Source organism: Eucyclogobius newberryi, unplaced genomic scaffold, assembly GCF_026437365.1.
Source record: "Eucyclogobius newberryi isolate DKJ021-1_F unplaced genomic scaffold, fEucNew1.0.hap1 SCAF_4, whole genome shotgun sequence".
Classification (NCBI taxonomy): Eukaryota; Metazoa; Chordata; class Actinopteri; order Gobiiformes; family Gobiidae; genus Eucyclogobius; species Eucyclogobius newberryi.
Genome location: NW_027316056.1, coordinates 25,595,957 through 25,617,754, shown reverse-complemented (window position 1 = coordinate 25,617,754; position 21,798 = coordinate 25,595,957). Strand labels below are relative to the sequence as shown.

The window sequence follows — 21,798 nt, the reverse complement described above, 5'->3', positions numbered from 1 at the left end:
TACTGTATCTAGTTTCCAGTCTTGGTATTGACTATTACCTAATTTCCAATATTTTGACTTCTCTAGATACAAGTCCTTTTCACTGGGTTTTAACAGCCCTGGATAAATAACTGAAAATGCAACTTAAGAGATAAGATTATAATTTTTTTGACTCACCCATTCACACACACATTCATACAAATTGCAGAGGAGAGTTTAATGTCTTGCCCAAGGACACGCTGACTGTACTCATCTGAGTGAGCTGGGATCACACCACCACCTGCTCTACCAACTGAGCTACTGTCTTTTGAGTGTCGATAATGTCATAGCTCCTTTATTATTCAGATGTGATTTCTTTACATTTCACTTTCTTACAAAATACACCGCTGTAGGTGCAATTTAACAAGGTGAATACTCTTTTCCTCTACCAAAGAACACGCAGCAGCACTGGAGGCTGTAGCCGAGCGAGGGCAGACGCCGGAGGACAGGTCTTCTATCTATAGCGAAGAAGTGACAGGACATCCGCAAGGACTCGGAAGTCTAGACATAAATGGCTGTGAGCTAAGTGTGCGTTTGTGTGTCGGGGGTTCAACATGGCACTGCTGTCTGACGTTACAGGAGAAGCGACAGACTTTTGTGTCACTATCACATCTCACGTCGGATAGTTTTGTCAAGAACGAATCTATACACTTTGAAAATTAGGCATGCTTAAAGCTCGCCGACGTAAAACGCACCATACCTCAGAATAAGCAAAGGGAGAGAGTGACTTACCAGAAAAGGAATGCCCTGCGCACTGCCAAAAGGAAGACGCATGGAGACAGCACTGCAACCACTCATATATTTCTTACAGAGCACTTCCTCGTCTGCGCCGTTTTACGGACGATATTTTGATTTTAGAAATTGGTGTTACAGGCAGTTGACCGTTGCTGTTTTTTGGAGTTTGTTAACCTTTGAATTTCCCAAAGTATTCAAATGGGCTTTGAACCAGGCTGCGTGTTGTGAAAGTTATGCATGAGCAATAACGATACCGACACGGTCAACTACTCAAGTGGTTTTGTGGTTCGGCCTCAAATCACATCCGACTGAATGTTAAGAGCACAACAGGAAGTGACGTCATTTCACCACAGGCGTGATTCAACGTTCCCATTTATTCACGGCCGTCTTCATACATTGAAACACAAAGAACAATTAGACATTACTTCAAGCTAAAAATGCAAAGATTATTTTTTGAGGAAATCCCTATATCCCTAATATTTTTACCAGTTACGAGCTGTAGACCTCGAGTTGTTTGGTCAATTAATCGGTCGATGGTGTCTTGGTTGACCAAACGTTTTATGTCGACTAATTATTTGGGAGGATTTTAAAGGATTTATGTTCACAACAGTAAATGGTGAAAGCCTGTAGTGAGGCATCTTGAGATTAATCGGATTCTTTACAAATAAATACATTGTTTACAAGTGGTTTTCTGTATGTTTGCAGTTGTGTGATCCGAACAGATACATGGTCAAATCCTGGAGGGAGTAAATAAGTTTGAAAGCTTTTGCCAGCACCACGTCTCCTTTTAGTCCTCCTTTAGTCGACTGCAGCCCTAAAACCAGTAGAACAAAATGCGGCGGCACGGCTACTTCCACAAGCACATCACTCCAGTTGTGGCTTTATTGCACGGGCTGCATGTTGTTTTTAGAATTTACATTAACATTTTGCTGCTTGTTTTTAAATCTATGTAGGTTTGGCACCACCTTATTTAGCTGAAATGCTGTCTTTGCACACCCCAGCCAGAACATTAATGTCCTCTGACCTACGCCTGACTGCCCAAGGTCCGAGCAGCTCCCAAACTCTGGAATTATCTCCCTCTCAGCCACTTCTGCCATTTCAAATCTATTTTTAAAAACTGTTTTGCACTGGCTTTTAACTCAAGAGGAGGAAAAAGTAATATGCCCATTATTTTATTTATTTGATCTATATATTTTTATGTATTTTATATGTATTTTTCCACTATCATTGTGCCATAGCGTAATAAATAATAAAATAATGCTGGCTGTTTTGCGCATCTGCTTCATAAATAAACTTTAAATACAGTCCTAAAGCGTTTGCATCGAGGTCGTGGTCGGAACAAACAACAGAATTCCACAAGCTCCTAAATCAAAGTCGTAACAGACAAAGCCGACATAAAAGCTCCCGACATCACAGCTCTCTTTAAGCTACAAAGGAACTCTAACAATAGCAACACAGGTCACTCAACCCAAATATAAACCGCAGCAAGATTTGAACTTGGCTTATTAAAGGATTCAAAATGTTACGGCCTGGATGGAATGTCATCACAGGAATACCAGAAAAAGGGATAATCTTGTGAAAATATAGTTTGAATGTGTGTAAATGTTAGTATCGTATTTCATTCATTTTGACCAATAACAAGCTCAGATTAGACCGCGGCACTCTTTGATATGGAAAGAGCTTAGTCAGGCTACGTTCATCATGGTATTTTCCACTTGTGCCGTCTTAAATCAAATTATTCCATTGGCTGCTGCACATATATACCAGCGTACACACCAGTAGACTGCAGTATTCACCGGGGGCAGCTGGAATCGCACCTTTGGGTCTGCGGAGCGGATTTGACCTCTGGACTTGAACCGCCGACCTTCAGATCAGAAAACAACCACTCGATCACAGAGCTGCTGCCGGCCAAAAAAAAACTGTACTCAGACACTAAGCCATATTTAAACGAGTATTGACACTAGATCTATACTCATTTGACCAAGTACTGAGCAAAAATAAGATAAATAGGACAAAATTGAACCCGTCTTGTATTGTACTGTATTCAATGACATTTTACCGTCCAAATAAACAACAAGTACCAAACATTTTCCAGTATCCAAATAGAGTTTGAAGTTTTAGCATGCTGAAAACTATACTGTCCAACAAAGCCTTACAAGCTGAAGAGAATCAAAGCATGTGTTTGTGAGTAATTTTGACTTCTGAAGACACTCAAATGACAAATACAGGACATGACAAAATCAAGGAGGTTAATTAAGAGAACAGATGGTTTGAAAACTCGTTCTGTTTGCGGATGTGAAAATATCTCCACCTTTAAACGATGCTACATTGTGTTATGTGTTAAGATTTTGTTGGATTCAGCTCAGTTTCGGCTTTGTTCTGTCAAAACAGGCAAGGTAACCCGGCCTCTGCTGCAGTACGTCTGATTTCTTTCGGTCCGAGCTCCACGGCATACAAAGAACCTGCTGCAGGCCAAGCTTTGTTTTGACTTTTGAGACGGTCCGGCACAAATCCTTCATCTGACTGTGTCAGTGGGATGATCCTGACGGACACCTACGACAGCGCCGGCCTTTACAACCTCTTTCATCACGGCCCGGCTTCTATGCGCTGTGTGAAAATCCAAAATTGAAAAAGATTGGGGGCGCGAGAGGTCAGGGCGGGAGCGGGTGGAAACCTGATGCAGCTGAATTGGCAGGGCTGAGGGGGAGGGGGGGGAGGGGGGGTGAAAGTGTGAAAGTGTGCGGCGACGCGGAAAAGACAACAGGAGAAACATATCAACAAAAAGGGCAGGAACTGGAGTGCGTGCGCGCCGAGGTACGGAGTGGAACAACATGTTTGCCCCCCTGGCCCGCTTCCAGTGCTAATTTGCCAGGGGGGAATGACACGCAGACGAGCCAACCGGGAGCGAGGTTTGACAGTGAGAAGACGGCCCATCGGCGAGGCCTGCCAGGAGGTTGACACGCTACACCGATGTACGCGCAACAATTAAAACGCCGGTGTGTGGGCGTATTATGCGGGCAGACACGGGGGCCGACGGGATGGAGGAATGATCATTTGAAATTCACAGGCCGCAGGAAGGACTGGGGGCCTCTCTGCGCTCCTTCTCTGTTCAAACACACGGCACGGCTGCCTGCGCCCCACAACAACACGGCATCTGCGCGCACTCGACTGGCACAATGACCCCTGTTGACCTTACACCGCGCCGCCCACTTTTGCAGCGGATCGGCACTTCTGTTGCAATCGCACTTCCGGTCAAGCAGGAACTGGATTCGTTTGTGTAAAATGTCCAAGGAGTTGTCAATGCACCGATTCCCAAGGCCCTGAAAACTGCTTTTTAGTCTGTGACGAACTTATTGTTGACTAATACAACCAGAGGGAGGATTATGTGACAAGACAGATGTCCGGAATAAGGTGAATAGAAAGGAATTGATAATATTGTGAGCGGGAATGAGGAGTAACGCAGGACGAAAATATGACTGAATGCACAGCAGAACTCCCTCTGTGTTTTGAAAGAGCTAAAATAGGTCTGAAGGCGAGTCAACAATGTAGAGTGGACATCAGTTTGGTAAAATATCTTGAACACAATTTCTCAAGTTTTAGCCGGTAAAGGTTTTTAACATTCAAACATTCCTAACAAATGGGTCGAATGCAGAGGACAGACTTCCATACAGGGACAATAAAGGTTAATATAATTTCATCTTATCTAATCTTATACTGTTCATTTAAAATGAACAGGCTACATTAAAAATACGTGCAAATTCTAGTATTTCAGGTGTGCATAATATCATATTGATAATATTGTAAATGTTGTATTGAAAATAGGCAAAATTTGAATATTGTGCATATCATTTGGAGGAAAAAAAGCACGCAAAAAATTGATCGAAAAAAGAAAAATGAACATCTTTCAAACTTATCTTCACTTTTGTGGGTCATTTTTAAGTCCGTTCTAAACTAAAACATCTAAAAGACACGTTTTGACACATTTCTGTTGAATTTACAAGATATCTGCTGAATATCATTATCGGAATGCGTCCAAAAAAGTATTGAGATATACATTTTTGCGAAAAAGTATAAGCGATAGGTACAAGAGCACGGGATACTGCTGCAATGTCAAACCGGCTTGGACGTTCTCATGGAAGGCAGAAACTCAAAGAAAACATACCAGGGCTTGTAGCACTAAAACGCTAATCTTCAGGAGAGGCCACTGTTTACCATTAAAATAAAGTTTCTTGTGCAAACATTACTGGCTGTATGCCCAGGCAGAGGGCAAAGAGTCAGGGGGGCCGATGGCTTTTATTAGATTCTCACGAGGGTCTAGGAGCGAACGAGTTTAGATATAGATAAAGGCAATGCACAAACAAGCTGCAGTGCGATTCTGTTGCCAACTTCACAGCGTGGGATAAATCTCCTCCGCGCCGTCCTTAATTCATCACTCATCTGTCCAATCTGGCGCCCTCTTCGCTCTCGTGTGCGGACACCGATGGTCTAGAGGCGCTCCGGGGTGTCACGGGGGCCGGACCGCTCTCAGCAGATCTGCCCGTGCTTTATCTGATGCTACACCACATTCCACGTTGGGGAAACAACTAGCGCACACTGACCATTTCCTCCCTCCCGTTTTAATTAACTAATGCTGCAGTGAGAAACTTAAGTCCATTATGTGTTTGATTCGTTTGACACTTTATTTGTTATGTTGGTTAAAATGCTGGTCAGACGTTTGCAGTTTAAAGTGCGTATGACAGGTTTTTACGGTTTTCTAATTTTGACTTGCGTATTTATACCTGTTGCACATATAAATTATAGTTTTACACCAATCGAGCAGGTATTTGTGGAGAAAAGTTGACAAATCTGGAGAAAATGACAGGAAGTGACATCTCACTACTAGGGAGACTCATTCCAGACAAAGCTTATGCATAATTCAAACTAAATAAACTACTTTTTTGACATTCTTAACATAGTTCAACAAAATAAAGTCGCTCTCATATATTTTCTTTTGTCAAATATAAAAAAATGTGACATTAGATGAGTTTTTGCCCAGTGTTTGCTGGGTAATTTCCCAGTGTGATGTCATCAATTACAAACAGGAAGTGAAATTATAAACCTTAAAAATCAGCCATTCTGAGATAACATTTTTTTTATTTTTTAGCAAAATTTTAAATATATAAAACTTAAAGGCGCAATGGATGATTTTTCGGCGATTTGAGAACGCAGGCGGAAGTGCGCATGCGCACTCCCCCGTGCGGACTGACGTGCGTTTATTAGCGCAACGGATCGCATCGCATCTCTCGTCTCCCGTAGATTTCCGTTTCTTCTGAGTCAGCTCGAACTGTCTTTCTCCGTCTTCATTGCCCCTTACACAGAGGGAACTATATAATGATAGATCAATGCGCTTAGACACGCGGAAATGTGGGACGAGCCGCACGCGGCTGCAGGTGAGCGGTAGGTGCGTTTTATGATTAATACGTGGCAGGACTAATTGGCAGTCCACGCCACGAGGAAATAAGACTCAGATTTGGGCCAAAAAAATCGTCCATTCAACCTTTATCTGCATTTTAGTTCAATGAGTGGTCCAACACGGGTACTTTAATAACAACACAAATTAACCTAAAAATGTTTATTAATTTGGGTTTCGTACTCTTTCAAAGTATTTCAATCATTTCTAAACATGTGTGGTATTTTTCAAAAAAAAAAAATATATATATATATATATATATATATATATATTAAGTATCAAATGGCAAAGCTTGCAATGATTTAAATTAAAGACTATCCTCTGCAAAGAGCAAAACATCCTGTCTTCAACAATTGTGTACTTGTAGTTTATAAGCATGTTTTAAACTTCATGGGATTCTTGGATTAGTTTATCAGTTCATATTTCAGTTTTCTCCGATATGTTAATGCTCCTGCACTTGTTTACAATCTGAATGGAAATGTTAAACACACATCACAAATCTAATCACAACCGCAGTGTGAGAAAAATTGCAATAAATAATATGTTTTGCAAAAATCGCGCTGCCCCAATATCCAACTTCCAGTCGGCCTTGTAGACATCAGCTGCTGTTCAGTGTGACACCGACCACACAGCGTCAAACAGAGCGACGCTCCGAGGCAGGAAAGTCCCACCACGCACCGCCTCAGACAGTAGCTGACATAATTGTACCTAATCTGGACTGTACCAGGGGCTATAACTGAGATATGAGCGGTATTCTCGGGGTCTGATTAGCCCACAGCTTCACAAGGTTAAATGACTCGACGTCTATATCTGTCCACTGGGCTGTCTGAGGCATGTCCATTTATTCTCCTGCTGAGGGACGACAGAAACGCACTCTCTCCCAAAAGATAAACAAACTCATTTCCCAAGCTGACCAAAACAGTCTGCACTATTTGGAGCTAAACTTATGCCCATAAATGTCCGTGCCACTTTTCCACACTCCATATAAAAAACAATATGGCCAATGGTAAGATTGAAATACTTTACTTTTTTCCATATTACTTTTTATTACTTAAAATGCATATTATATGCATATGCTCGGGTCCTGACCAGAACCAGGAAGTATGATCACATTAGTCCTGTTCTCAGGTCTCTGCACTGGCTCCTGTGGCTCAGAGAATAGACTTTAAAGCAGGTCTGCTTGTGTACAAGTCTCTCCATGGCCTAGCACCAAAGTACATCTTGGATATGTTAGTGCCATATGAACCATCTCGGACTCTGAGGACCTCAGGGACCGGCCTCCTGCTGGTGCCCAGAGTCAGGACAAAACATGGGGAATCTGCGTTTCAGTTTTATGCAGCTAAAATCTGGAACAGTCTTCCTGAAGATGTGAGACAGGCTTCTACTCTGACAATGTTCAAATCTAAGCTAAAAACAGTTTTGTTTAGCTGCGCATATGACTGAAAGGATTTTTTCTTTGCACTCTTCTCTTTTGTTTGTGATTTTATTAGTTTAGAAAATCAGTTGGATTGATAATTTTTAATTTAGTTAATTTTATTGCATTTCTGTTTCTGTAATTTCTTTGTGATTTGAATGCATTTTTCCAGTTGTGTGAAGCACTTTGAATTGCCTTGTGTATGAAATGTGCTCTACTAATAAACTTGCCTTGCCTTGCCTTGCCTATTATTCAGTTTTTTTGCAATATTGCTTATTATTAGGATAAGAAATATTATTCAAAATGTTCTAAATATAAATAGCCTGCTTTCAATTGAATAATCAAACATGTATTGAATGAACTTGAAGCCCTAATTTTCTAGTGTACATTTTAGTCCTCATTTCACTTCACAGTCCTAGACCTGGTTTAGATCGTGTGGTTAATCCTGGTTAAATCATGTTTTAGTTTAATAACAAGAACCATATTATAATGCCACGGTAACTAAAAGGACGTTTGAATGTCAACAAAGACCTCAACAGTGAATGTCATTTTAATTCTGAGATACGACACTGGACGTATATTTTGCCCTGTGCGCGGAAACTCTGCAAGTTTGGGATGCGTTTTATTTAGCCAACATTAAAGGTTTATGAGAATGGCCACGCAGATCAGAACGTCATGCGTAGATTTTAGAAAAACTAATCCAACCAATTTTTTGACGCCTGACGCGAGCATATCCCAGTCATAATATAGAAAGCATGTGTTTGTTGTCGTATTTGTGTAATTACCACCTGCACCACACATTCCTGGGAAAGTAATGTATTGTATGAAGGAGCCCAGGAGCCTCAGAAAGGTTGTTAAATCTGCGCTTTCAAATTTAAAAACCTCGAGTTTGCCATGCTCGGCCTGCAAAGATGATGAATACAAGTCTATTCAGGAGGTTATTTTCACTGTTACAAGCTTGATCAGCTTTCTCATTGAAAATCAGTGCCACGCGCAGACGCCTGGCTCAAGGGCACAGATGTTCTGCTGGACCTCACGCGTGTGGTGTTCAGTGTGGCCAAGGCCTAGCTGGAACCCTGCTCATACTTAGCCCATACTTAATCCTCGTGCGGCTCTAGGAAAGATACGTTTTTGTTTTTCCTTGCACAAAAATCCACTTTCAACTTCCTTTGAGATGGTACTTTCAAAACTGCAAAGCCACTGACATAGAAGAGATAAAGCCAGGATAAACTGAAGCAGTGTTGTGTCGACGCAAAGAATATAAAACTAGCTCAGGGGCCCCAAGCAATTAGAAATGACACCATGTCCTCTCACTGCAGGCTTTGGTCAGGTTCTGTTCAGGAAAGAGACTGAAGGGAAGACAACCAGAGAAGGAGAGATGAAAGAGAGTGAGAGGAGAGAGGCACAGACTGTTAGGGCGGAGTATTGGCTAGTACCTCATGATACGAGCCCTATCCAGAGTCCACCATGAAGGGCAGTCTTCAGGTTAAAAAGTGTAAAATTCTGCAATTTATAATGACTTAATGTTGTTTAAAGTGTCATGATGTGCATCGCCAAGAAGTCAATCTCGATATACTGAGCACAGCCCTAGTGACAGTGCATGTGGCTGATTAATACAGGCAATGACACAGCAAAGAAAACTACAGTCCACCCACAAGAGACTACTGAGTGCAGAAATGTCCCCACAAGACACTACCAATGGAAAAGGGCTGTATGTGTGTGTTGAGCACGCCACTTGCTTGGTGACAGGCTCCAAACCAGAAAAGTTACATAGTGTACCAATAAGGTCAATACTGTGCCCAATTAGGTGCTTTTACATTGCATTTGGAGAACCCGACAGTGCTTTAGAGACTGAATACACTATTTAAATGCATCATGGAAAATGTTATGCAAAATATATGCAGCAGGAGAGTTGGTGAATGGAAAAAGGTAGAGACACAGAGTGAAGCCTCAGCGGTGCACTCCAAATACAGCCCAGAAGTCCTTTGGTAATTCATGTTATTGTCAACAACTTTTATGTTCCACGTAGTGTTGGTCTATAACCGATCCAAGTAGTGCTAGACACGCAGTGTTCAAGAGGAGAAACAAAGAGACACAATCTACTTCTGCTACGTCAGATACACAAGCTCCAACCTCCAATCAATATCAACCAATACATTTTTTTTGTACAATATAAAATTATCTGTGAACTTAAAACAGTCACTAACAAACAAAATAAGCAGCCAAACCACGTCGGTGTTCGATCTCATCTGATGTCGGGAGCAGGGCAGTGAGGCAGCTGTGGCTCGAGTGCAAACTGGCCCATATGAATGTGGTGTGTGACTGAGGTCTGCTCCTCAGGGTGCAGACTGGCCTCCACACTCCTGTTAGTCTGCCCCAGGGCAGCTGAGGCTACAATAGTATCTCTTACCACCACTGTGATGTCTTTATGAATAATGTCTGGACATGCTCTATATAAGACTAAAGAATTATTATAATAATTAAATGTGCACTGCCTTTTAACAAGTATATTGCATTTATTTTGTAAATAACAAACCCAAACAACAGATCATCTTCTTTTGTAACAGAATAGTCTAAACATAAACATTACATTGCACTAAAATACTATTCACCAATCAAACTAACATCTGTGCCTCATCCATCCCCCAATCAAAAACAGGAAAGTCATTCATGTTATTTTCCAAACTTCTTCAATCTCCCACATAAACAAGCAATTAAAATGGCGACATGTCTGAATAAAACAAACAGGCGTATTATCTCCAGCCTCAGACAGAAGTGCCAGAGCAAAGATGGAAACGATTAGTGAACCATGTCCAGCCAGCACCAAGCACCGATACAAGCCCCAGCCTCAGGGGTCTGCAACCTCCTGTCAAAGCATGAGAATATCCTCTTGTACGCCATAAAGAAGCCCTTTATTCACGTTAACAGAGGCCCATAGACCTGCATAAGACACCAGGGGCCCGGAGGAGCCGAGGCATCACAATAGCAAATGTTAGTGTACGATTATTGTGGGAAGAAGAATCACAATTTTGACAATAACCGACACTATGATCAAACAGCAGTGAAATCTTGAATTCACTTTCACTCACTGTGTAATTAAATGATCACTACTCCTCTTGTCTGTGACTGTAGTTTTATTGAGTCAAACTATGTAAAGTTATGTAAAGTGACGTAAACAAACCACACTTTACATTTAGGTTGACTTTATTGGCGTTCTAACGGAATTTAAATGACTTAATTATGCTTCTAAAATGGCCACTTTATGGTCTAAAAAGCTCATTATTATTATTTTTTAGATCTTGCCCTGAATAATCACAATTGAAGGTTCTTGACACCTCAAACTGAGACGGACCAAAAGAGGATAAATCCAGTTTTGGGCCTATTTTGTGTCTCAAAGATGTTTTTCCACTGCGTTTCCTTATCCATCCACGTTTATTACACTGTTGTGCAATAAACAATCTCCTCCCTGTGCTCACATCCACTGCTCGAGTCTTTTACAGCCTGTCCATCATTTTTTTTGCAGCAGACTTTTACTTAAGTTTCATTAGTTAGGCTGAAGTACAGAAGGTAAATGGAGTTACTGTAGGACAAGACAACTAACTAAATGTGCTCGTGTTTGTCTGATCAACAACAACAAATAACACAGATACAAAAAGAACACTTGGAGCATGTACTATGTTGCCTAACGCTGCAGTTGTGTGCGTGCCCTATAATAAAAACACTACCATCGCGGTCCGGACACGCAGAGACAGACGCGCCGTGCTGTTGTTGTCTCACACAAAAGCAGCACCGTAAAAAAGTCACCGAGACCACCGCTAAATCCGAGACAATAAAGTCAAAGGGGCCGTAAATGTCCCCCATCTGGCGCCGCAGCCTCCCCGTCCCCTGCCCGCGCCTTTCCCCCGCCGTGTTTGCAGCGGGCCCCGGACCGAACACAAAGCGCCACGAGCACGAGGGCCACCGCGCGAAGTTACTCACGGTGTGCGCGCGTGAAGCCCGGGGGAGAGACACCGGTGAACGGCACGCGATCTCGTCTTGAGCGGGTAAACAGTCACATCACTCACCGCCTGTGCACAGCCTTCACGTCCTCTCGCTGCGCTCCTGCTCTGTCTCCTCCCTCTCTGGGCGGGACCTCCCCCCTCCCCACGTGCGCCCCGCAGACGGGGAGAGACCGCGCCCCCCAGATGCTGCTGCTGCTGTTACTGCTGCCGGCCGGCAGGGGGAACCAGAGCGTAAACCAGCTCAAGGGGACAGACGAACAAAGATGTAGAAAACGTGAAACATTTACTCATTAAACTTTTGTGCTGTGACCATGGATGCATTATATTATCATGGATGTATTATATTATCATGGATGTATTATATTATCATGGATCTATCATATCATGGATGCATTATATTATCATGGATGTATTATTAAAGTCCAGCTCCGTCCTGGGCTGTGCTCTGGACTCGGTGCAGGAGGTGGGGGACAGAAGGGTCCTGGCTGGATTCACATCTATGCTGGACCATGATTCTCACCCCCTGCAGGACACTCTGTCCGCTCTGGAGAGCAGCTTCAGTGAGAGACTGATCCACCCTCGCTGTGTGAAGGAAAGGTTTCGCAGGTCTTTCCTTCCTGCTGCTGTCAGACTTTATAACAAACACTGTTAGTCCTGAACACTTGCAATACTGTCATATTCATGTGCAATTACTGTCGTGATTCATGTGCAATTACTGTGCAAATCATGTGCAATTACTGTTGTGACACATATTCATGTGCAATTACTGTCGTGATCACATGCAATGGTATTTGTTTATTTATTTTATCTTTATTATTTTTCCCCTCCATCCCTTGTTGGGAAATGGGAGGTTTTGTCTATAGGAGTTTTTGTTTATAAGAGATCTTCTATTGAGAGTGTTTTTCAAACTTCCTATAAGTTATCTGTTCTTTTCCTCTGTATCTACCTCTCTATCTACCTGTGTTGCAACAATGAAATTTCCCCATGTGTGGACAATAAAGGATTATCTTATCTTATCATATTATCATGGATGTATTATATTATCATGGATGTATTATATTATCATGGATGTATTATACTATCATGGCTCTATTATATTATCATGGATGTGTTATATTATCATGGATCTATTATATTATCATGGATGTATTATATTATCATGGATATATTATATTATCATGGATGTGTTATATTTTCATGGATCTATTATATTATCATGGATGTATTATATTATCATGGATCTATTATATTATCATGGATGTGTTATATTATCATGGATCTATTATATTATCATGGATGTATTATATTATCATGGATGTATTATATTATCATGGATGTATTATATTATCATGGATGCATTATATTATCATGGATGTGTTATATTATCATGGATCTATTATATTATCATGGATGTATTATATTATCATGGATGTATTATATTATCATGGATGCATTATATTATCATGGATCTATTATATTATGGCTGTGACTGAAAATAATTACAAACAGGACTTTTGTTAATGGGCTTCAGCTTTCTTTCTGTTTACAGGTGCTATTTTTCATCTGCTCTATTCTCAGACTGTTATTTTGTTAACATGTAGAATTAAAATCAAACATAATAAAAAGTAGCTAATACTTAATTAGAAAAACACAATCCGAAAGAAGAATGAGCCTCACATGAGCCTCATTTGTGTCCTCTCTTTGATCTATATGTTCACTGCCTAAAGCCCAGCACTGCACCAGTCATGGCCCAGTGAGGCCCAGCACTGCACCAGTCATGACTCAGTGAGGCCCAATCATGGCCCAGTGAGGCCCAGTCATGACCCAGTGAGGCCCAGTCATGACCCTGTGAGGCCCAGCACTGCACCAGTCATGACTCAGTGAGGCCCAATCATGGCCCAGTGAGGCCCAGTCATGACCCAGTGAGGCCAGTAATGACCCAGTGAGGCCCAGTCATGACCCTGTGAGGCCCAGCACTGCACCAGTCATGACTCAGTGAGGCCCAATCATGGCCCAGTGAGGCCCAGCACTGCACCAGTCACGACTCAGTGAGGCCCAATCATGGCCCAGTGAGGCCCAGTCATGACCCAGTGAGGCCAGTCATGACCCAGTGAGGCCCAGTCATGGAACGGTGAGGCCCAGTCATGACCCAGTGAGGCCAGTAATGACCCAGTGAGGCCCAGTCATGACCCTGTGAGGCCCAGCACTGCACCAGTCATGACTCAGTGAGGCCCAATCATGGCCCAGTGAGGCCCAGCACTGCACCAGTCATGACTCAGTGAGGCCCAGTCATGACCCAGTGAGGCCAGTCATGACCCAGTGAGGCCCAGTCATGGAACGGTGAGGCCCAGTCATGACCCAGTGAGGCCAGTAATGACCCAGTGAGGCCCAGTCATGACCCTGTGAGGCCCAGCACTGCACCAGTCATGACCCTGTGAGGCCCAGCACTGCACCAGTAATGACCCAGTGAGGCCCAGTCATGGAACGGTGAGGCCCAGTCATGACCCAGTGAGGCCAGTAATGACCCAGTGAGGCCCAGTCATGACCCAGTGAGGCCCAGTACTGCCTGTCCGTGTCCGGGTCTGGATGTAACTGTTCAAGCCTTTATAAGAGCACATGCTATTCATCGGTTTCAGGCATAAGGATTCCTTCCTGATTTGAAGGATTTGCCATGGCAACAGTCCTACACTGATATAGCAATAGCACAATTAAAAATATGATATCTTCTGCTTGGGGAAAGGTCCTCACAAAATCCTTCAAACCAGGAAATAATCATATCCCTGAAACAAATGAAAACTACTGCTACATGGGCCAGAAAAAAAGAAATGAAAGCAAAAGCAGCTAAATTCATGAAATTATTACTTTTAATTCATGTATTAATGCATGTGCTTGTTTATTTACGTTTAGTTTTGTAAGCCATGGTGTGGTTCCAAACAGTAGTCTTTGCTGACCTCTGGTGGCACGTGTAAGAAGTGCATGTTCTGCTTGTCTCCAAACCAAGAGGGGGCGCTATAACACGAGTCTCATCATCATCGCCCGCAGACGTTTTGACCAATCACAGTTTTGTTGCCGTTTCAAATAAAACCCCGGGCTCTCTCGGCTCAGACTTTTAGGCGCTCCAAGTTACAGATGTATGTCTAGTTTTAGCTTAACTTAGTGACGTTCGCGGTCGTTTCGATGACGTAGCTGTGTGCCTTTTTAAACCGTGTGCAGTTGCAACGTTTTAGTTTAGTCAGTTTATCATGAAGTACCTAAAGACATACGGGAGGCAGACGACCAAATTGTCCGCCTGGGTTTCCATTGAGGATCGCAAGCAGGTTTTTGACAGCGCGTCTTCATTTGAGGCTGACGCGTCGGCAAACCAAGCCCCGAAACCATCGCGGACAAGGTCAGACCCGTTCACTTCAAACGTTAAATGTCGATTGCGCGCGTGTGTTAATGTCCAGCGCGTCTAACCGCAGTAAGAGATCTAACGCCGCGAAGAAGAGGAAAGCCCCGGCACCTCTGCTCACCAGTGACGACGAGGATGATGTGTTTACTCTGCCTCTGCCTCCAGCGAAGACGAGAGCTCGGTCTGAACTGTCATCACTTTTGCATCCATCGTCAAATGTCTTGTTTTTTTTTTACATCTATTTTTTCCTTTAGACCCAAACCAGGAGCTGCTGCTGCTGCTGCACGTTCAGGCCGAGGTCGTAAAAGAAAACCCCTGTCTCTGAGTGTGAGCAGTGATGAGAACACTGTGCCACTGAAGCAGAAGCAAAAGGCTCCTAAACACAGGGCAGCACGGTCAGAAACGACACTTGTCACTGCAGTGTTACATGTCTGCTGTTAGTAGGGCTGCCACTAACATATTAACCATTATATTTAATTTTCCCCCCATCAGATGACAAGTCAAACCATTATTTATGTTGTACGTTGATACGTTTTGTCATAACCCAACTATAAAGGTTTACAAATGGTGACAAAGGGCTTCTAGAAAGAGAATATTTACCGACAGACTGTATTATTGGTGAAAATCATAAACAGTTTAGTCTTTTTTATATTTTTATTAAATATTACCACTTTATTAAGAGTCTGTACAGTCTACATAACAATTACACCGATGAAAATATGATGATATTATTTAACGCTAGTCACAATTTGTCACAATTGGTGGATTTGGCGTTTTAGCCCTAGTTCTTAAGTCGTTGTTCACGAATGGCAAAAAAACAAATACAGTCACATCGCAGCTGATGAAGGCTTTGTTGCAGGAGAAAGAAGTCCAGCAATGCAGATCAACACAGTGATGAAAACAAGTGTCCACCTGATCCCCACCAGAGCAGGTAATTCACCTGACAAAACGTGTGGATTTATAAAAAAAAAAACGTACTTATTATAAAGTTATTTTCTCTTTTATTCGTTATTCAGTGGTTCTATGGCAGGCTCTATTGTAAGAGAGAAGGATTCATTAACTAAAGAAAGAACAAGAAACGTGCTCGAGTACCGTACAGTTCAAAAGGACTCGCTGTAAGTACTGAACACATTTTGTGCGTTTATTTGTGTCAGGTTATTTTCAATTAACACTTCTTTTTTGTTTTGGTCAGTGTTCATCTTCCATCTGCGGGACGCTTTGTTACTCGTAGGAGATGTGCCATTTCGTCCAATTCTCCGTTCGTAATTCTCAATTCCTCTGACGAGTTTGGGCCGTTGAGAGCTGCCGGTCAGAATAATTGTCCCTCAAAGAGAACCGGCCCTCCAGTTGTCCTTGAATCGAGTGCGGACAGTTCCGTGAATGCGGCTGTGCTCGGGAGCTTTGCCACGATCCCGCATCGAGAGATTTCCCTCAATGAGTCGGTGGAACACATCCTCGGGCCATGCTCACGGAAACCCATCTTCTGCTCCACGCCTTCAACCGCTCCGTTGAACAAAAGGTCAAAGCTCGAGCGTTTCAAGCCGATCTCTAGCCCCGCGTCGATCTCCGTGAGTCGTATTGTCCCCGCTCTCCACACCGGCTCTCCACAACATGCCTCACCCCGTCGAGCCTCAGCTGCCACTCTTGGCCAGTTACGGAAACGTTCAGGGGGTCATCACGAAGGGGCGTCCGACAGTGTTCTCGCCGCCGACGCAAAGGGCCCTCACGGCAAAACGAGCCCCGGCGAGTCCGCCCGAAGCCAGTGTGAAGAGGGCCAGTCGGGTCTGCCCAGCATGATCACCATAGACGATGACGTAAGCAGCTACTTCACATCGGCCTCGGGGGAAATCGATTGGCTCGCCGATTTTCTGAGGGCGAAATGCCTGACCCAGCTTTGTACCGTGCGCCTGGAAAGAATCGAAGACTTGGTTCAGCTGTTTAGCGCCACCGCCTATTCTTCGTGTTTGGGGGATTTGGAGTCCGTCTGTAGTTCTAGTGGAAAAGAGCCTTCGCTTTCTGCAGCTACAAGCTCCAACTCGGACCACGTTAAGGATTCAGAGCTCGACAGCGGCGATGTCCTGAAGTCTCCTGTACCCGACCATACGTTTGTTGGTGACGGTCAATGCGGAAAGCCTTCAGTGTTGGATGACCGCACGCCGTCCGAGCACACGTCTACCACAGATCTCTTCGGTGCATCCACAAACGGCTGCACCGATGTGGTCGACTTGATAGAGTTGTCCTCAATAATAAAGAGCAAGTGTCTGTCTAGGGAATGCTCCGTCGAACTCGTAAAGCTGCCACGCTTAAGTCCCGAGCAGCAACTGATGTCTGAAGCAGAACTCTGTGAAAATGAGCCACACACTGAGGCGGCTGCACTTGCGACTGAGCTGAAGGAGAAATGCCTAGATGGAAAACCTTTTGTTAAGATCAAGAAAATGTCAATTACAGATATTAAAGATGAGTTGCAGGCGAACACGGGGTCAGACAGAAGCGTGTGTGACTTGGTTAGTGAAGAGACGGGATCCACAGCTAGTGACAAAGTGACCAGTGTGGGAACGCGCAGGAAGAGGACATCGGCTCGTTCCAATGACGGGACGGTCTCGGAGAAGGAGGTCCCAAAGAAGTCCAGCGGCAACGGCGACAAAGGCAAAAGGAGATCTGCGGAGTCCAAAGAGAAGAAGGGCAGAACATCCACTCACCGACCCGGAACGACCAGGAAGGCTTGCGTCAGCGGCCTAAGCGTGAGCCGCTGGAAGAGTCGAGACGCGTTCACGAGCACGTTTGGACAAAGGGGAGGCACGAGGACGATTGACTGCAGCATCAATGAACTGATCCCGAGTCAACACAACGTGCCAGCGGTGAGACAACTGTCAAAACACTTCTGTTATTCCTGTAGGCATCGTAGAAGGTCAATAGGTCACTCTAAATTTAGTGAATGCACTTGTGTATCAACTAGGGCTGGGTATTGCCTAGTACCTCACGATGCAGTACAAATCCCGATACACGTAACTTGATACGATACGCCTCCAGATTCACCGATATCCCTCAAGTCAGGCATGTCCAAACTAGGGCCTGGGGGCCAAATGCGGCCCTCAGACCCATTTTTGTTGTCCCTCCAGCTTCCTGCTATGTTGGCCCAAACAACAAAAAGTTGTACTTTTTACTGTGAAATTTGGAGAATTCAGGCATTTTGATGTTATACCAACCTAATATTAATATTCTAGGTCTAATTAAAGGTGTGGAGGCTCATCGCAATTACGTCAAATACAAAATTTCCCTTGGTGAAAAAAGTTTGGACACCCCTGCCTTAAAGGCGCAATGGACGATTTTTTGGCGATTTGAGAACGCAGGTGGAAGTGCACATGCCACTCCCCCGTGCGGACTGATACAACACACACGTGCGTTTGTTTATTAGCGCAACGGAGCGCATCTCTCGTGTCCCGTAGATTTCCGTCTCTTATGAGTCAGCTCGAACTTTCTCTTCTATCTCCGTCCTAATTTTGTCCCGTACACTGAGGGAAACTATATTATGATAGATCAATGCTCTTAGACACGCTGAAACGTGCTGCTCTCGTAGGGACGAGCCGCACGAGGCTGCAGATGGTAGGTGCGTTTTATGATTGATATGTGGCAGAACTAATCGGTAGTCCACACCACGAGGAAATAAGACTCCAAAAAAAATCGTCCATTCAACCTTTTTAAGTGGATGACAAGATTTCATGTTCACATTGTCCTCAATACACTTAGAACACAACTTTCTGATGAAGTCGCATGTTCAGCTCCTCAGATTCAGCCTTTATGCAGCTCTCTGTAGGTTCAAAAGTGTAACTGTTATTTCTAATGACTTCATGTTGTGTCACGAGTATCACAATACGCATCTCTGTATCGATACAGGTATCGCCAAGAAGTCCGCCACTTTATATGACTATATTGATATATTGAGCACAGCCCTAGTGTCAACCCTGCTGCGAGTGTAAATGTTTTGATGTAATTTCATTTCAGAAGCTGACCGATGTAAATATGGCCTTCTCTACTCCAGTCAAAGGCCACAACCTCAACTTCTCTTCTCTTTTGGCTGAATTAACTCCTCATACGCAGACGTGGAGCCGCCTCAAAGCCGCGCTCTCCGTTCACCGCAAAGGTACTGCAGACGACGCACGGCAGCGGAAATATTTGTAGCGTGTAACTCGTGTAACTCTTTATTTATTTTTCACAAGTAATGCTCACCCCGAAGACTCCTGGGCCCGGCCGGCCTTCAAGGATGGCTGAGGCAGACCTAAGCCAGGATCTTTTTGGCACTCCATTTCGTACACCTCTCCCCAAACGTCTGCGGTCACAGCGGATGACCCACGAGTCTCCGGTAAATACAGTGTCATAGTTACTCATACTTCTACTATGGAACACGCCTGGACGAATGAGGGATTACACCGACATAGTTACTCATAGTATTTCTAATGTTAATAGGCATGTACTTTTTAACAATAACTTGGTTTTGGTGACACAAGATCCGTTTGAACTTGTATCTTTTGTCATTTCCGTCTATATTTCAGCTTGCGTTTGACGTTGATGAGCTGTCCGATGCAGAGAAGGTGTACACGGAGTGTGGGCAGCAGCGTCCTCTGGCCTGGGGCGAGTGTCTTCAGCCGCCGCGCATGAAGCAGTGCGTCAAAATAGGGGAGGGCACCTTCGGAGAGGTCTTCTCTACGACGAGTGGAAAGCCTGGCGGGGAGATTGTGGCCCTCAAAGTGAGATCATGAGCTTATTGAGTGTTTAGAGGAGCCGCGAGCTGAGTGCCTTCTGTCTTGACAAGGTTATACCACTAGAGGGCAGTGAGAAGGTGAATGGAGAGGAACAGAAGACCTTTGGAGAAATTTTGCATGAAATTATTATCTCTAAGTAAGTGATAATTGAAGATTATTTTAAGGTGATTTTAAAGATTAGATGTTCACTATTATGTTTTTTTTTCCACAGGGAGCTGAGCTGTTTGAAAGAGAAGGAGAAGAATCAGACCAGTGGCTTTATAGGCCTCAGAGAGTAAGTGTTATTGAAATGTATTTAAAGGTGCACTATGTAACTCTTCTGGTGATGTGTCCACCACTGGCTTGTCGTCTTGGAGATTGTATTGCTTTGCCTAGAATGTTCCACAGTATGGAATTACCCTTATCGCCATGGAGACATGCAGGTGATGCCACCAGGCCAAGTTACAGGTTAAATCTGTCAAAGTGGCTCACAGTAAGAATGCTTGTTTGCCCATTAGCAATAAAAACACTGTCATTGAATAAATGTTTAATGCCACACTGCGGACCATTCCAAGTAAAGCAATACAATCTGCATGGAGACGAGCGGGTGGCAGACCCTTCACCACAAAAGTTACATAGAGCACCTTTAATATGTATTTTTAAACTCGTTATTGTTTTTCTAGTCTCCACTGTGTAAAGGGCGGATACCCCACAGAGTTCCTCAATGCATGGGATAAGTTTGACAAACAAAAAGGCTCTGAGAATGACAGGCCAGGTTAGAAAATAAAATTACAATTACATGACTAAATCAGTTCATGTTAATGCACTTTCATATTCTCTCTAGATTTCTTTGAAAACGAGCAGCTCTTCATTATTCTGGAGTTTGAGTTTGGAGGCACTGACCTAGAGAACAGCAGTGGGACGGTAAGTGCTTTATATATTTATGTGATGGAAAAACCTTATCATCTTCATGTTTATGTAGTATTACAACCTTTTTGAATATGCACGTTTGGGACTGGAGCAATGAAAGTGTTAAATAATATAGATAATAATGTTTTAGTAATTTAATTTCTAGGCTCGAAGTAGACGGGCGTGTGCACATACCATATAGACTATTACACTGAATGCACATTTGTCATTTGTTCTTTTTAAGTTGCCGTCGATCACAGTTGCCAAAAGCATTCTTCATCAGGTCACTGCTGCCCTGGCTGTGGCCGAACAGGAGCTGCATTTTGAGCACAGGTGAAAGTGAAACATTGGACAGGGTTTTTATTCTCCACACACAATCATGCTTTAATAATTGTTATTTTTGCTTGTGTTGTGGGGCTCAGGGACCTACACTGGGGAAACGTGCTGGTCAAAGTAACTAAGCAGAAGACCACAGAGTTCAGTCTGAATGGCGCAGTGCTCTCTTTGGAGACCAAAGGAGTGCTTGTTCGCATCATCGACTATTCTCTCTCCAGACTGGAAATTGGTCAGAAAGGTTTCCGTCTGCTCTTTAAGGCTGTTTCTCTCCCCAAAGCCTGAGCCACATTTTCTTCTTCTGTTTTTAGATGAACTCACTGTGTCCTGTGACATTTCCAACGACGAGGAGCTTTTTATGGGTCAGGGGGATTACCAGTTTGATATCTACAGAATTATGAGACAAGAGAACAGGTTCGTGCTTCAAGTGTCTATAAGAAGTATTGGTTTGACTGTTTATTCCTAAACTAATGTAGTACATTTTCACTGTCGTTTGCTTGCATAGTAATGAGTGGAGTAGCTATAATCCCCATTCAAACGTCCTGTGGCTGCACTACCTCTGCTCCAAGCTGCTGGACATGAAATACTGTGGATCCAGAGGGAAGCGTAACAAGGACATGCGAAGCGAGCTGACCGGTTTCTATGACAACGTCCTCCAGTTCAGTTCTGCCACAGAGGTGCTCCAGCACAGCCCGCTGTTTCAGTAAACTGACTGTAGCAGTTTGAGAGTGGACAAAGTGATAAACAACACATTATGGATTCCTCTGTAACATAATGACAACTATGAAGGTCGGCCACTCCTTTGACCA

At 43.6% G+C, this 21,798-nt stretch overlaps 2 protein-coding genes across 6 annotated transcripts in view; one reads left to right on the top strand and one right to left on the bottom strand.

Annotated features, from left to right (window-relative positions):
* The window catches only part of apbb2b (amyloid beta (A4) precursor protein-binding, family B, member 2b), a 38,211-nt gene extending 26,452 nt beyond the window's left edge, over positions 1–11,759 (bottom strand). For 3 of the 5 annotated variants that reach the window (XM_072463782.1, XM_072463787.1, XM_072463784.1), the window contains exon 1: positions 11,595–11,753. The gene's annotated coding sequence lies outside the window, so the exon portion shown is untranslated. Of the gene's footprint in view, positions 1–11,594 lie in introns of all 5 variants that reach the window. The other 2 variants (XM_072463783.1, XM_072463785.1) reach the window with 1 other exon arrangement.
* Positions 11,760–16,801: 5,042 nt separating this feature from the next.
* On the top strand, positions 16,802–21,740 carry haspin (histone H3 associated protein kinase). Its single transcript, XM_072463632.1, has 12 exons — positions 16,802–17,866; positions 19,011–19,149; positions 19,226–19,368; positions 19,559–19,753; positions 19,819–19,904; positions 19,980–20,042; positions 20,431–20,522; positions 20,592–20,671; positions 20,901–20,989; positions 21,079–21,221; positions 21,301–21,403; positions 21,495–21,740. The coding sequence occupies exons 1-12, from the start codon at positions 16,802–16,804 to the stop codon at positions 21,694–21,696; spliced, it is 2,400 nt and encodes a 799-aa protein (XP_072319733.1). The 3' UTR covers positions 21,697–21,740.
* Positions 21,741–21,798: the final 58 nt, after the last annotated feature.